Below are 13,764 nucleotides of genomic sequence, written 5' to 3' on the forward strand. Positions count from 1 at the left end.
CATCAGAGAAGACGAAGCTTATGGTAGGAAAGGGATCAAGATAACAAGGAACCATTGGCAAATATGAGAGGATAGCGAGTAAGCACATGCCAAGAGCTGGAATGACAGGAGCTCACGACCAAACTCGACCGACGGCATAAGGACGACAATAGGCACAATAGCAACTAACAAATCTAGGGTGAGAATCAAAAAGGCTTGTTTACACATATCACACCACAGATCAAACAGATATGGAATCACTCTCTATGCTGAAACTACCAAACTAAACAGATATGGCCACTCATCCGCACAAACTACTCAAAAATCCTGTTCAAACAAGACCAACATCTCCCCAAACTTAAGCCTATACGACAGCAAAACAAAGACCCAAAAAACACATAAGACTAAAGAGGCAACCGGCACCGGCGCTAAAGGACGCCAAACGCCGGCAACGAAAACCCTAGAGTAGACGAGTTAAGCAAAGAGAGAAGGAGGAGAAAAGTCGTAGAGAGATAACAAGATTTGTTTGTACTAAAACACATCTTAAAGATAGTAATTTTTGAGTGCCATTGACATTAATTATATATTTTTAAAAAATTGTAAATAATATTTATCTTTTTCCTTAAATCTCTCCAATAAAGCTTTAAATATAATTTTTCAGCTTTATTATTTCTTTTTATCTTTATATGATATTTTTTTCAATTCTTTTTATAAATTAAACATAAAATAATAAAAATAAAAATTTTCACATATGTTGCAATTACAATTTTAAAAAGAGTTATTTACATTTATACCTACTTTGTGGGCATAAGTTTGCCAAAAAACATACTTTCAGCTATAGGTGTACTTTCTGTCTAACTCTCATACTATTGAAAATAATTTTTGACATTTTTGACCCTAAAGTAATAGTTAATGAAACATAGGGAAGCTGAGTTTGTTTTTTTTTAATCGGTTTTTCCAAGCTTTCTCTCTCTCCTTCTTTCTCACTTTTTTATTGTTGTCATTTTAAGTTGTTACTATAAAAAATTATCTAATTATTTTTATACAATATGTTGTGATTATCTTTTTTCTTTACATTTCAATATGCATATTGCTATATTTTCGATGGATTATTATATTATACACTATCCATTCGAAGGTGAACATATGTTCGATGAAAAGTGGATGATCAATTGCAGTATCATTTATGTTTAGTCTATTTGCATTTATAATTACTTATTTGTGTTTAGTCATATTAGAACATATTAAAACCTATTTCATGAAAGAATTTGTGGTTTGGTTAAAAGTCATAAATAAGTATCAAACAAACATCTTAACCCCTAACCTAAAAATGTATACCCTAACCCCTAAACTCTAAATAAAGATAAAACAATGGAATATGCACATTAAGCTAACAAAAACTCTAAACATAAACCATGAAACTCAAACCTTAACCTGTATCAAAATTAATTTTACTCTAAAACTAAAACCATAAATCATACACTACATTCTAACATCCAAACATTTTTATGAACATCCAAGAATATCCACAATATTGTAACCACATGGATATATATGGTCAATGTGTCTAGGTGAAAAGCGAAAACAATGGAATATGCAAATTAAGAGGTCGATTGGTAACGACTGTTACTTGTGGCTGTAGAGACTTTAACTTTAAAATTTTAGCTGCAGAGAATTTGGTTGTAGATGCTTTGGCTGTAGAAACTTTTATTGTTAAAATCTGATTGGTAATGCACTACTTTTAAAGTTATGGATGTTATTTTTATTATTATTATTTTATATTTATAATAAATATAAATTATACTATAAATGAATTTATAAAATAAAAGTATTATTGAAATGGATCTTAAAAGAACAAGAAAAAATGAGAGTAATTAATTTATAAAAATAAAATATATTTATAAACTTGTGAAAAGGTTTTAAATGTAATGGGGATATGAAAAATAAATCTTTTTAATTGATTAAATTTAAAGCCAGGTTTTTCACGCTTTGAGAAAAATGAGAAAACAAAGAAGGAAAATAAAGAAGTGACTTTTAATGCTTTAAAAAAAATAAAAGCAAAAAATGTTGATTGCCAAATGAATTACTGTTAAGGCTTTAAAACCATTTTAAATTCTTAAAAGTCATCACCAATCGCCCTCTAAACTAACAAAAAAATATTGGAAGATGAAAACAAACTTAGAATGAAAGTAAATAAATTATTGAAAAAAGTTATAAGGAGAGGCATCAACGAAGTATGAACTTGCTTTACAATTGTTAAAACATGTACACACCATGTCTAATCACTAAATCATAAACCCTAAACACTAAAATCTAAACCCTACAACCAATACAATAACACTTAACCCTAAAATGAAAACCCTAAATACGAAACCTTGAACTATAAATCCTTCCCACTAAAGACTTTAAAGAACAACCGACTCTATCCACATTTTCAAAAATTTGTAACAATAAATCCCAAGCCCTAAACTCAAAACCAAAAATCCTAAACCCTAAACATGAAACTCTAAATTGTATAAAATTAATCATTACCAATGGGTCACATATGTGAATAGTGGACTCATTCCAAAAAGATACAACATGACCCAAAATCCTAAACAGTGGTTTTTTTTATTGATACTGAATTGTCATTTCACAAAGGTATCCATTGTATTTATGTGTTGATCTTGAATTATTAGTTAGTTATCATCTATACAATTATGTCCATATAGATACCCAAATAATCTAGTTGATAGTAAACATAGAAATTGCATATAGCAAAAACTTAGATATATGTTTTGAGGTTCACTTGCATTTACTTTTAAGATTTGGAGCTGACGAAGAATCGAAGATGATAGAGAAGAAAAAGGTGAGTTTGATAAGGAGAGAGAAAAAAGTGATAGATATAAGAAAAAAGAAATTAATTTGTTGTTTTGATAAAGTAGAGTTAAAGACAGAGAAAAGATAATAAAGGATACGATAGTCAATTTCTTAACATAAAGTATAGAGATAGTAGAAAGTGGGTGTGATGGTGAATACTTTGTCAAAAAGTAGGTGTATATGCAAATAATTCTTTTAAAAAACGGGCCTATATTGCCAGTTTGCTTAACTTTACTTCATCTCTTGTAAGGCTCAAAAGGGTATCTCTGAAACTCAGACCCGAATGTGATAGATTCCTCGTCGAGTTTCTTCTTCAACATCCTCCAAGTCCTCAACTTATTAGACTGTATTAATCCTTTATACAATGTCTCAAAAGTTAGCTTCTGTGGCAAGTAACCCTTCTCTATCATCTCCACAAAATACCCACAAGCCTCTTTCCATTTCTCCTTACTACACAACCCATGAATCAACGAAGTATACGAATCCAAATCCGGACCAGTTTCACTTCCTTTCAAATCATCCCATATCTCTTTAACAGTCTCCATCTTCCCCAAATTGATAAACGTTCCCAACAATACATTATACGTCTGCGTACTTGGTTTACACAATCCATTCTTCATCTTCCTATAAAGATTCATTGCTCCATTAGCATCCTTTCTCCCTTTATATTCTTTGAAAAAACAATTGTACGTCGCAGAAGACGGGCTTATCCCGGTTCCCACCATTGTTTCAAGCAACTCTTCCGCTTCCTCCAACCTCCCACAAGAACAAAGACACTTAACAACCGAAGTGTATGTTTCAATCGTCGGACTAATCCCTTTCGCCTTCATCAGTTTCAACTTATCCAACGTCAGCTCAGACTTATGAGCTCGGCTATACATATGAAGCACGATCGAAAAACTCGTAACATCAGGCTCAATCCCTCTTTGACGCATTTCATCGAACACCTTCTCTGCATCCCTCACATTCCTCTCAAACCTTTCTTCTGGATGCAAACTCGCTGTTCTACAAATCCCATTGAGCAAAACATTATACGTAACTACATTTGGCTCGATCCCGGACTCGATCATCTCCGCTAAAAACTTCTCCGCCATATCAATCCTTCTAAGTTTACACCAACCAGCAATCAAAATTGTATAAACCTTCTCATCAACCCCAAACTCTTCTTTCCTTTCGTTAAAAACCCCAACAGCCATCTTCGTATGACCGTATTTACAAAGCGTATCGAGAAGAAACCCGAATTCAACAACACCGAAACGACGATTCTCGAGGAAACAAGGCGCATCGTCGAAAGCACGAATCGCTTGACGAGTAAGCCCCGCGGCGATTAACCGTTTGACTAAGATTAGAAACGTCTCTGGAGAGGTTTGATCCATTTCGACGATGAGTTGTCGAACGACGTCGAATTGACGAACACGGCCGAGGATATCGATGATGAGATTGAAGGAGGTTGGTGATGGTGGTGAAGGAGAGGGTAAGGAGCGTAGATATTGGAAGAAGGAGAGGGCAATTTTGGAATTGTGACGGAGACGGAGGAGGGTTTGGTGGATTAGGTTAGGAGATAGGGAGATGCCGTTGAGTTGTAGAGATGATTCCATGAAATGGAATGGGTTGTGATTTGTTATAAGCATTTGTGAGATTAGTTCGGCGTCTGGGGAAGGTTCGAGTTTTGGGAGATTGAGAGTGGATGTGGAGGAGGAGAGGGTGGAGATACGGCGGCGGAGTGGGAACGGCGGTGAGAGTTGCTTCAGTAGCATTTTTCCGACTGTGTTTGTGTTTTTAACAAAATTACAGATTATGCCATGAACTGTTTGATGTGGAGAGAAGTGAAGTTGGGTCGGGTATTTAAGATTATGGTTTCGGGTCGGGTTAATTGAGTTGGGTTCCAGTTTTTTTTTTTTTTTTTTTTTTTTTTTTTTTCTTTTTCGACTTCTTATATTAAAAGCCCAACACGGGGTAAACGTACGAGTACAAATTTAGGCCCAACAAGCCACAAATTGCAATACAAAATATAAACATTGAACAATACAAAACACGTGTATAGCAACGTGGCAATTTCTGAACAGATCTGTGTTCTTCCCATGGCAAAGCCACCGACCGGAGCGCTTCAATCACTGAAATATTTGCTTCCGATCTGTTCTCCAAAGCTTCTGCACAGATTTCTATTGAACCTAGCCTGTAATTTGTACGAATCACCTTCTGCTAATAATCTTTGGAGGTTTTGACTGAGTTTTAAACTTTGTTCACCGGAATTCAATCTCGATTGATAAGGATTGAAGTATTCTTCAGAGAACTATCTAATCCACTTCCCTCAACCGCATCAACTTGAATCAAAACGACCAAAGAGAACCTTCACTCAATACAAACCATCCATGGAAGAGTGAGGAAATTACCGTCAATTGGACGAAGATTCAAGCACAGCACAACAAAGATCTATCAAAACCATCCTGATTTCAACGCTTCCTTCGCAAGAAAACGCTGACTTTAAGAACCAGCAGAAGGCTTTAACAAAAGATTAGAACCGAAACAAATTCGGAAAACTAAACCGACAAAACATCGGAACTAGATCTGGACAAAACCAGAAAACCTAAAACACCAAAGATATCAAACATATATATAGTTATAATTATAAGATCTCTGATGATAATCAGAGAAGAAAAGCAAAGCTTTCTCTCTCTAAAAGATCCGAGAGAGTTAAGAGAGAGAAGCTAAGTAATTTTCGGGATCCAGATTAATTAGGCCGGTTTAATGTTTTTTGTTTTGGTGTCTTAGACCATCTCCAACGCTGCTTAGTTGGTCTCTTAAAATAACAAAAATAATAAGGAAAAAATGTCATAAAAATCCCGAACTTTCAAATTTGGGACGATTTAATCCCGAATTTTAAAGAAGTCATTTTAATCACAAAGTTTTGTTGACTTTTCCGTAAAATAGTTAAGTTTTGTTGACTTAGCTGATTTAAATACGACGTTTAGTTTCTCTTAAAATTGCAAAGACGGGGTTAACTATCCGTGAGTTGCTTCCGTTTCAAACCACAAAACGACGTCGTTTAACAAACTGAAGAAACTAAATCCCAAAATCGATTCATAATTCAGAAATCTAACTCCCTAACCCTAGAAAAATCCACAAATTCTCTTTACTTCTTGTTCAATTGTTGCCATAGCGCGGACACATGGAGGAAGAAAACGACTTCCAACGTCGTTTTGTCGTCTAAGAAACATGGTCATTTATGCTAAACAGAAGCAGCTCACAGATAGTTAACCACATCTTCAAGTTTTTAACAAAAATTAAATGTCATGCTTAAATAAGTGAAGTCAACAAAACTTAGCTATTTTACAGAAAAGTCAACAAAACTTTATGATTAAAATGAATTCTTTAAAGTTCAGGATTAAATCGTCCCAAATTTGAAAGTTCGGGATTTTTATGACATTTTTCCCAAAATAATAATCTACAATTAAAATTTAATTTTTTAAAAATATTGAATCAGTCATCTGTGTTTTAGATGGCAAATAGTGTAAGAAACGTCTCTTAATATAGAATTTTTAGAGTCTCTTTACTTTCTCTCTCTTATGTTTTTAGTATATATAAATTTTTTTTTTAAAATTATTTTGTTATGAACCCCTTGTTGGAGCTGCTCTTAGGACAAACACCAATTAGGATTTATTCAAAATTTCAAACCGAAAAACATAAATTTTGTCAAAAAATAAAAAACACCTATTTCTATGTTTAAAATTTGGAATTGTTGTCACTACTTTATTCCTTCAGTCGTTAAATATTATAATTTGGACTTATATGTGATTTTGTAAGGGAAAACAATCAAACATTAAAAATGCCTCATCTTTTATTTGGATGTTTAATACTTCAAGTTTTTAAATTGGAATAAAAATACATCACTTAAATGTTGTTTTCCTAAATATATTTTATCTCTGAATTATTGGTAGATTCATACTTAACATCAACATCCGTTAACAAACTTTACGAAATGATCTATATGTATTAAGTGTTATCTATTAAACACAAATAAATAGTTCAGTAATGTCGGTTAACATATGTTAAATTGTAGGTACGAATTTATCAATAATTCAAAGATAAGGTATTTTTAGAACAACAACATTGAGGTTTTATTCCAATTTTAAAACTTGAAGTATTAAACATCTAAAAAATATATGAGGTATTTTTTGGGTCTTTTCCCGAATTAGTATGGTAAAATTGCAAGATTTTTTTGGTAATTAAGATATATTTCAGGTATTTGAGTCGGATTTTACCCAAACCGAATGAAACCCGATTTTATTGGATATTTACAAGGTTTCAAATTTGTAATCCAAACTGGCCCAACCCAAAAACCCAAATGCCTTGACCTAGCTCAACCCATTAGAGACTGAAGAAGGGTTTGTGTAAGGTGTGAGATAGGAAAGTAAAAAATAAATAAAGTAACGAGGTAGTAATGAAAAACATGGAGGATCAAGGAACGTTCAAAATAATCCATCTCCTTTATCCATTCCATTTACAATCGTCATACAAGTTCTTTCTCTTTTTTCGTTTATTTAATAAGAAGAGTGATAATGTTTAAAGAGTTTGAACCGTATAAACAGAAAGAATCATACAAAATAACAGCGATGAGGTTACACAAAAGTAAAAAAAGTATATCTCTTTTGTTTAGGGTGACTTGAGAATTTTGGCAAGAAAAGCCACTTTTTCGCCATCCGAGAGAACCTCGGTTGATAAAAATCATTGTCAAGGTTTTGATGCTAACCTGTACGACTTCTTGATCACTCATTAACAATCTGCTCTCTATCTTCTTCCCACTGTGGATTTGATTCTGCTAAAGCATGCTCTAATATTTTGCCTCTCTTCACCTCTTGACTTCTTCTTCGGTTCGATTCAAGTGTTATGAGCAAAGCTGTTATGTCAGCAGGACTGACTCCGCCTACTCTGCTTGCCTGCCCGATTGTCTCTGGTCTCACCTGAATTTATAATCGTTCACATCATAAGAAGATACGGTAAATCACATTCATTATACTAAAAACTACACTAAACACACCTTTGAAAGTTTTTCACGCCCTTCATGAGATAGAGTTGTCAGCGAAAAGTAATCCAAATCCGCTGGAAGTCGTCTATGTTGTTGGTGGACCATCTATTAAGGATTCAATTTTCTATTCACGTCCATTATCTCCAAGCATGTAAGGAGTATTTAAAGGAGCAATGTAGCAGACAGAACATACCTGCTGGAGTTGGTTTTGCTGACGCACAATGAATCCTTCATATTTTATATCGATCTCTACACAGTCTTTCTCCATTCTAGATAATGTTTTGTTTCCGAAGCCATGCTTCTCAAGAAGCTTGTAGTGGATATGGGGTTTCTTTAGAAGACTCTCTAGTGTTGCAGATTCTTTGACTGGCTGAGAAGAAACGTTAGAAACTTCAGCAGCCAAACCACCTTCTGCAACTGCAAGCCACACATCATCAACTTATGCAATGCAACAAATTCAGTTTTTCCAAATCTTAGTACATTTGCTGAATAGAGATACTCAGAGACAGAGAGCTCTGTGTTATAACAGTAGGTACAAAAAAATTATGGAGTTGTCACATTTCTTCTGCATAAATACTCTCATTCAACATAGGTTTAACAAAGAACTATCCGGTGTTAAAATGGATGCAAGGATCAACAGCATAAAATTGTTCTAAAAATAAAACTTCACTGGTGAGAGGAATAGAATAGATAGACAACCTGAAATCTTAACAGTTTTCAATCTCTTCTTCTCTTCTGAAATCCTTGCTTGCTTCTCTTGGTACAGCTTCCATCTTCTATCATCTATCAGTCCAAGTTCACGTCCTAGAGGTGTGAGTCGACTATCCGCATTATCGAATCGAAGAAGAAGACGATGTTCTGAGCGGCTGTCATCGGAAAAAAAAAACATATATGACTATCCCGCACTGTTGAACATACATACTGAACTAGAACTTTAGTGGTAATAAACTATTACGTAGCCATATAATAATTCATGTGAACAGAAAGTAAACAAGGAAATCTAAAAAGTCAACGCCATTGAGCAGTAACAATAAAAAATCAAAATCACATCAAGTTTAAATGAAAACTATCTACAGCGATAGAGTGTCAGCAAAGGTTATCAGAAAAGTTTAATCAATCAAACTTCAGAAACATATAAAGATGCCAGCTAGAGGGTTTTGCTTATTCGGTTCCACCAGACGAGAAGCATAGTTAAGGCAGAAATATTGGTTATGTAAAACACAACTGTCATCACCATCAAGCATAATTAAATGGGTGCCACATAATAACCGTTACTAAGAAGACTTATTTTCTTTCTCCAGTCTCTGGTTTTCCTCAAATAACATTTCCTGATTCATCTCTAGCCTACCCATAAATTTGAAAGTGGAGTGGAGGATTGATCATGAAAACAAAGAATGGAGGAGAAATTAGATTGAGCAAGATAATGAAATGGTATTTACCTTGTTAACATGCGGTATGGCTCTCTGAGGTCCTTTGTGACTAAATCATCAATTAACGTACCTATGTAACTGCTTTCCCTCTCAAGAACGATGTGTTTCTTACCGTCTGAGTGTCTAGCAGCATTGATTCCAGATATAATACCCTAATTTGAAATAAATAACAGAGGTTGGATCCACCATATGTATATAAAGTCTAAAAATTTTAATTCCATATCATCCCAGTAAACCTGTTAATATAATCCAGGTCCATCATTAAGGAAATTAAAATCTCGTGTGATCAGTTACCTGTGCGGCAGCCTCTTCATAACCAGTAGTGCCGTTGATCTGACCAGAGAAGAAAAGACCTTCAAGTTTCTTCGTCATAAGGGACCTAGAACACTGATGAGCTGGCAAATAATCATACTCAACAGCATATGCAGGCCTAAGCATGGAGCAATTTTCAAGTCCTGGCAAGCTTCTTAGAAGCGGCAGCTGGAGATTCTCTGGCAGGCCAGTTGAAAATCCCTATGAAATTACCAACCAATGAAAAAGATAGTGATACCAAAGATATTACACTCTAACAAAACACTCACAAGAAGATATATACGCACCTTAGAAGACATAATAATTAGAACCAAGCTAAGATATATTTGCTCTAGTCTTGAAAACTCTACTTAAAAACCCTCACATTAAAATACTGAGCAGTAACAAACTTCAGGCTTTCTCTAACTATATATAAAAAAAAATTACTGGACAAGCATACATTGCAGATACTAACAGAGACAAGCTAGGTTTCTTTCTCATCCTTTGGCTTCACTACAACGATAACAACTAGATAAATCATAACTAAGGTATGCATTACCTGCACATAGATCTCAGGAACATCTCGGCCCTCTGGTTCGAGGAATATTTGATGGGACTCTTTGTCTTTGAACCTAACAATCTGAAAGAAAATAAGATTTTAGGACTATTAAATTCATAAAAAGAATTTATAAAGTTAGTCAAAAGCAGTTTAAGAGAAAGATTTCAACACATTCTTTGTGCAGACTGTAGAAACAACAAATGCAAGATTGAATTAAGGGATTGAATAGGGGGGACCTCCAGGACTTTTCAAATGAAAAAATAACTAAAAAGGAGCAGTTAGCAGGAAATCAGAAACAATTACTGCTTTATTACTCCTTGAGAATTGACTTACACTTACTGAACCAAAAACAAATCCAAGGAACCAATGGGTTTGTTCTAAAGAACCAAAACTCTCCCAATGTCCTTCTAAAAGGCCTCAAAAAACAACCAAACACTCAAAAGTCTCACTGATCTGTTCCAGACCCCTATTTTCACTCATGATTGATGATTCCATCTAAGGCTCTAGCTATTTTGCTAGCCAATATGTAGCAGCTGAACTGCCGTCTCCTTCTAAAGACTTATCAATATATGTTTGCATGTTGGAGCGGGAACCAGTCTTAGAATTACTTTTGAGTAGCAAATTTTGGTTTCCATGGATGTGCAATATTAGATTCCACTATGCGCAAATATTACCAATTGCATCAAGAACCATGTCCAATGTAACTTCCCCTTGGTCCAAGACAGAGATACTACAAAGGAAAAGAGCTAAAGAATTAACCTTGTCTTCAATGGAAGGGCAGTACCTAGGCCCTTTTGCTTCAACCCATCCACCATAAGTAGGGGTCTCATGCAGATTCTCCCGGATCAATTGGTGTGTAAACTTCGTTGTGCGAGTAAGGTAGCAGCACATTTGCTCTCTCTCAATATGAAACTCTGGGTCGAAACTAAACCAGCTGACCTGGGAAAAGAAAATTAATGTTCAGCATCTTCAAATATGAATCCCTTTGGTTAAATACCAGAGAAAGAAATGAAAATATTGTTCCATTGGTGAGAAGAATATTTATAAGGAGCCAATGAATTTGGTCAAACTGATCTCGTCAAGAAAGTGTATAAGACTTTTGCGTGCTGGCTACTCGCCGACTGAGATGCTTTAACCCATGTAACCATGCAATGTTGGTCCTAGATAGGCTACTTTTATAGTTGTATACCTCTTCGTCTCCATGTTGAGCCTCCAAATTGGAAAAGTCTATAGTCCGGCGATCCACACGCGCTGGAGTACCAGTCTTTAAGCGATCTGTTTCAAATCCTAGTTTTTGCAAATTCTCTGTCAATCCTTGTGAAGCTGACTCGCCAGCTCTTCCAGCTGGCATAGACTTTTTACCGACCCAAATTTTCCCACTCATAAAGGTTCCAGTGGTGAGAATAACGGAAGGCGCATAAAAATTCATCCCGAAAAATGTGGCCACTCCTTCCACGTTGTCATTCTTGCCAACTAGGATATCTGTTACCATTGCCTCTCTAATACAGAGATTTTCAGTGCTGGCATACCAAGAACATTACAGTTATTAGCCAGACTAGAAGACATCATAAACAATTGTTAATAAGAAATTCAAGATTGTGTTCTTGCCATAACTTGTAATGAGTAAGTTCAAAATTTTTGGCATCTTATATCTGCTTGCGAATTATATCTAAAGCATACCACAAAAGTCAAATTTGAGACCCCAAAAAAGATCTGTAAACAACAGGTAAAACTTCAGCTAACCTTTCCACTATCTTTTTCATCTCCATGGCATATTCCCTTTTGTCGGTCTGAGCACGTAACGATCTTACAGCAGGTCCCCTTGAGACATTTAGAATACGCTTCTGTAAATAGCATCTGCACTGTTAAAATCCAACATCAGCGGTAAAAATTTGAACACATATTATAAGTTGTTCACCTATAAGTTAACAAAGTGAATGAAGGTGGATGTTCTTTCTTTTCTAAACTATATAAAACAATAGGGGACTGTAGTATAGGAAATGAGACTTAGTCGCTGCTTGAGAAGATGACCGAAACCACATCAGAGATATTCCCCTGAGACAGAGTTATAAATGCTCAATTTGGTCTCCTTAAAACTCTGAATCCTCATGCTATGGCGGGTACAAGTCAAATAAATTCTTCTAATTAAACAAATCCTCTAAAGCTAATCCCTAAACCTCAGCTAGGACGAGATAAAGCATATGCGTATAAACCCCACAATCACTACATAAACCAAGAGTTTCATTAAGATAAGAACATAAATACAATTACCTATCAGCAACTTTCCCAATATCACCACCAAGTGCATCAACTTCATGTACCAATTGTGATTTTGCTGGTCCACCTACTGCTGGATTACAAGGCTTCACATAACAATACATCACTCTAATAAATTTCTAAGTATAATTCTAACAAGTATGTACACACAATTACCATAGAATCCGAACCTGCCAAGCGATTCGATCGAGGTTTAATGTGAGAAGCAGAGTACTAGCACCTAATCGAGCAGAGGCTAACGCCGCTTCGCACCCAGCATGTCCCGCACCAACCACAATAACGTCGTAGGTCGAATCAGCACCTACAGATTACTACTACTCGTCTAAGCAAATGTACAAATCTGGATAAGTTCGTCTAAAATTGGAGATGATGAGAGTGTGGTGGTGTTAACCTGAAGAGGAACTGAAGCTTGTAGCGTAGGTACGGTTAAGGAAGAGTTGGCGAGGGCGGAAGTTGCGGCGGAGGAAGACGCAGAGACGAGGAGAGTGAAGTGGTAAGGAGGAGGAGAAGAAACGAGAGGGGACTGTACAAGGAAATCCGCCGCAGAGGTGACGAAGACTGACGGAGGCGGTGGTGGTGGCGGTGGCTCTCATCTCAAGGCGGAGGTGGTTGTGACTTTTGAGTGGTCCGAGACTCGACCAAAGGGGTTTGTGGTGTTTCTGAAGTCTAGAGTTAAAATTTAAAAACGTTTGTGTTTTTTATTGTTGTAAAATTAAAAATCAACGGGAAAAATGCCATAAAAATCCTGTAGAGTACGATTTCGTTGGTTTAAATCCCGAACTTGGACTTTCTGTTTACTCGTTCTTTAATATGAAACTTTAATTAACTTTGCCAATTTAGGCACATCGTTAAATCGCCAAACGGAACAATTAAACGGGTTTGAATGTTATTAACGAAATCCGTCAAATACAAAATGAAACCGTTTTTAACATAACCCAAACACTTAATCGATTCAACTTTTTCCCCAAAACACTTAACAGAAAGTTGAATCGATTAAGTGTTTGGGTTATGTTAAAAACGGTTTCATTTCATATTTGACGGATTTCGTTAACGACATCTAACCTCGTTTAATTGCTCCGTTTGGCGTTTTAAATATGTGCCTAAATTGGCAAAGTCAACTAAAGTTTCATATTAAAGAGAGAGTCAACATAAAGTTTGTGATTTAAATCAACAGTTGGAGAGTTCGGGATTTAAATCAACGAAATCGTACTCTCCAGGATTTTTATGGCATTTTTCCCAAAAATCAACCATGGTAATTTGTAAATAGTAATACTTGGGTTCACCCCCACTAACTGATCAAAATAAAACAATATGTCATATCATATTATATTTAAAAAATAAAT

At 35.4% G+C, this 13,764-nt stretch overlaps 2 protein-coding genes across 2 annotated transcripts; both read right to left on the reverse strand.

The window, feature by feature from the left end:
• Positions 1 to 2,864: 2,864 nt before the first annotated feature.
• On the reverse strand, positions 2,865 to 5,590 carry LOC17893644 (pentatricopeptide repeat-containing protein At2g13420, mitochondrial). The gene has a single exon (XM_006299476.2). The coding sequence runs from the start codon at positions 4,593 to 4,595 to the stop codon at positions 3,075 to 3,077; it is 1,521 nt and encodes a 506-aa protein (XP_006299538.1). The 5' UTR covers positions 4,596 to 5,590; the 3' UTR covers positions 2,865 to 3,074.
• A 1,711-nt stretch (positions 5,591 to 7,301) lies between these two features.
• LOC17891276 (tRNA uridine 5-carboxymethylaminomethyl modification enzyme MnmG) lies at positions 7,302 to 13,071 on the reverse strand. The gene is made up of 13 exons (XM_006296985.2): positions 12,813 to 13,071; positions 12,592 to 12,722; positions 12,416 to 12,507; positions 11,888 to 12,001; positions 11,334 to 11,664; positions 10,904 to 11,083; positions 10,145 to 10,225; positions 9,589 to 9,807; positions 9,304 to 9,446; positions 8,564 to 8,730; positions 8,058 to 8,281; positions 7,877 to 7,969; positions 7,302 to 7,799 (listed from the first exon to the last, which is right to left on the reverse strand). Exons 1-13 carry the CDS (start codon positions 13,012 to 13,014, stop codon positions 7,605 to 7,607), a joined length of 2,172 nt encoding a protein of 723 aa, XP_006297047.2. The 5' UTR covers positions 13,015 to 13,071; the 3' UTR covers positions 7,302 to 7,604.
• Positions 13,072 to 13,764: the final 693 nt, after the last annotated feature.

This window comes from Capsella rubella, unplaced genomic scaffold (assembly GCF_000375325.1).
Source record: "Capsella rubella cultivar Monte Gargano unplaced genomic scaffold, Caprub1_0 scaffold_3, whole genome shotgun sequence".
Lineage (NCBI taxonomy): Eukaryota > Viridiplantae > Streptophyta > Magnoliopsida > Brassicales > Brassicaceae > Capsella > Capsella rubella.

Coding starts and splice junctions, on each gene's coding strand:
- LOC17893644 (XM_006299476.2), bottom strand. CDS start 4,595: ATGCTACTGAAGCAACTCTCACCGCCGTTCCCACTCCGCCGCCGTATC.
- LOC17891276 (XM_006296985.2), bottom strand. CDS start 13,014: ATGAGAGCCACCGCCACCACCACCGCCTCCGTCAGTCTTCGTCACCTC. Junction 8,731..9,303: donor CCATACCGCATGTTAACAAG/GTAAATACCATT, acceptor TTCCGATGACAG/CCGCTCAGAACATCGTCTTC. Junction 7,800..7,876: donor GGCGTGAAAAACTTTCAAAG/GTGTGTTTAGTG, acceptor TTATAAATTCAG/GTGAGACCAGAGACAATCGG.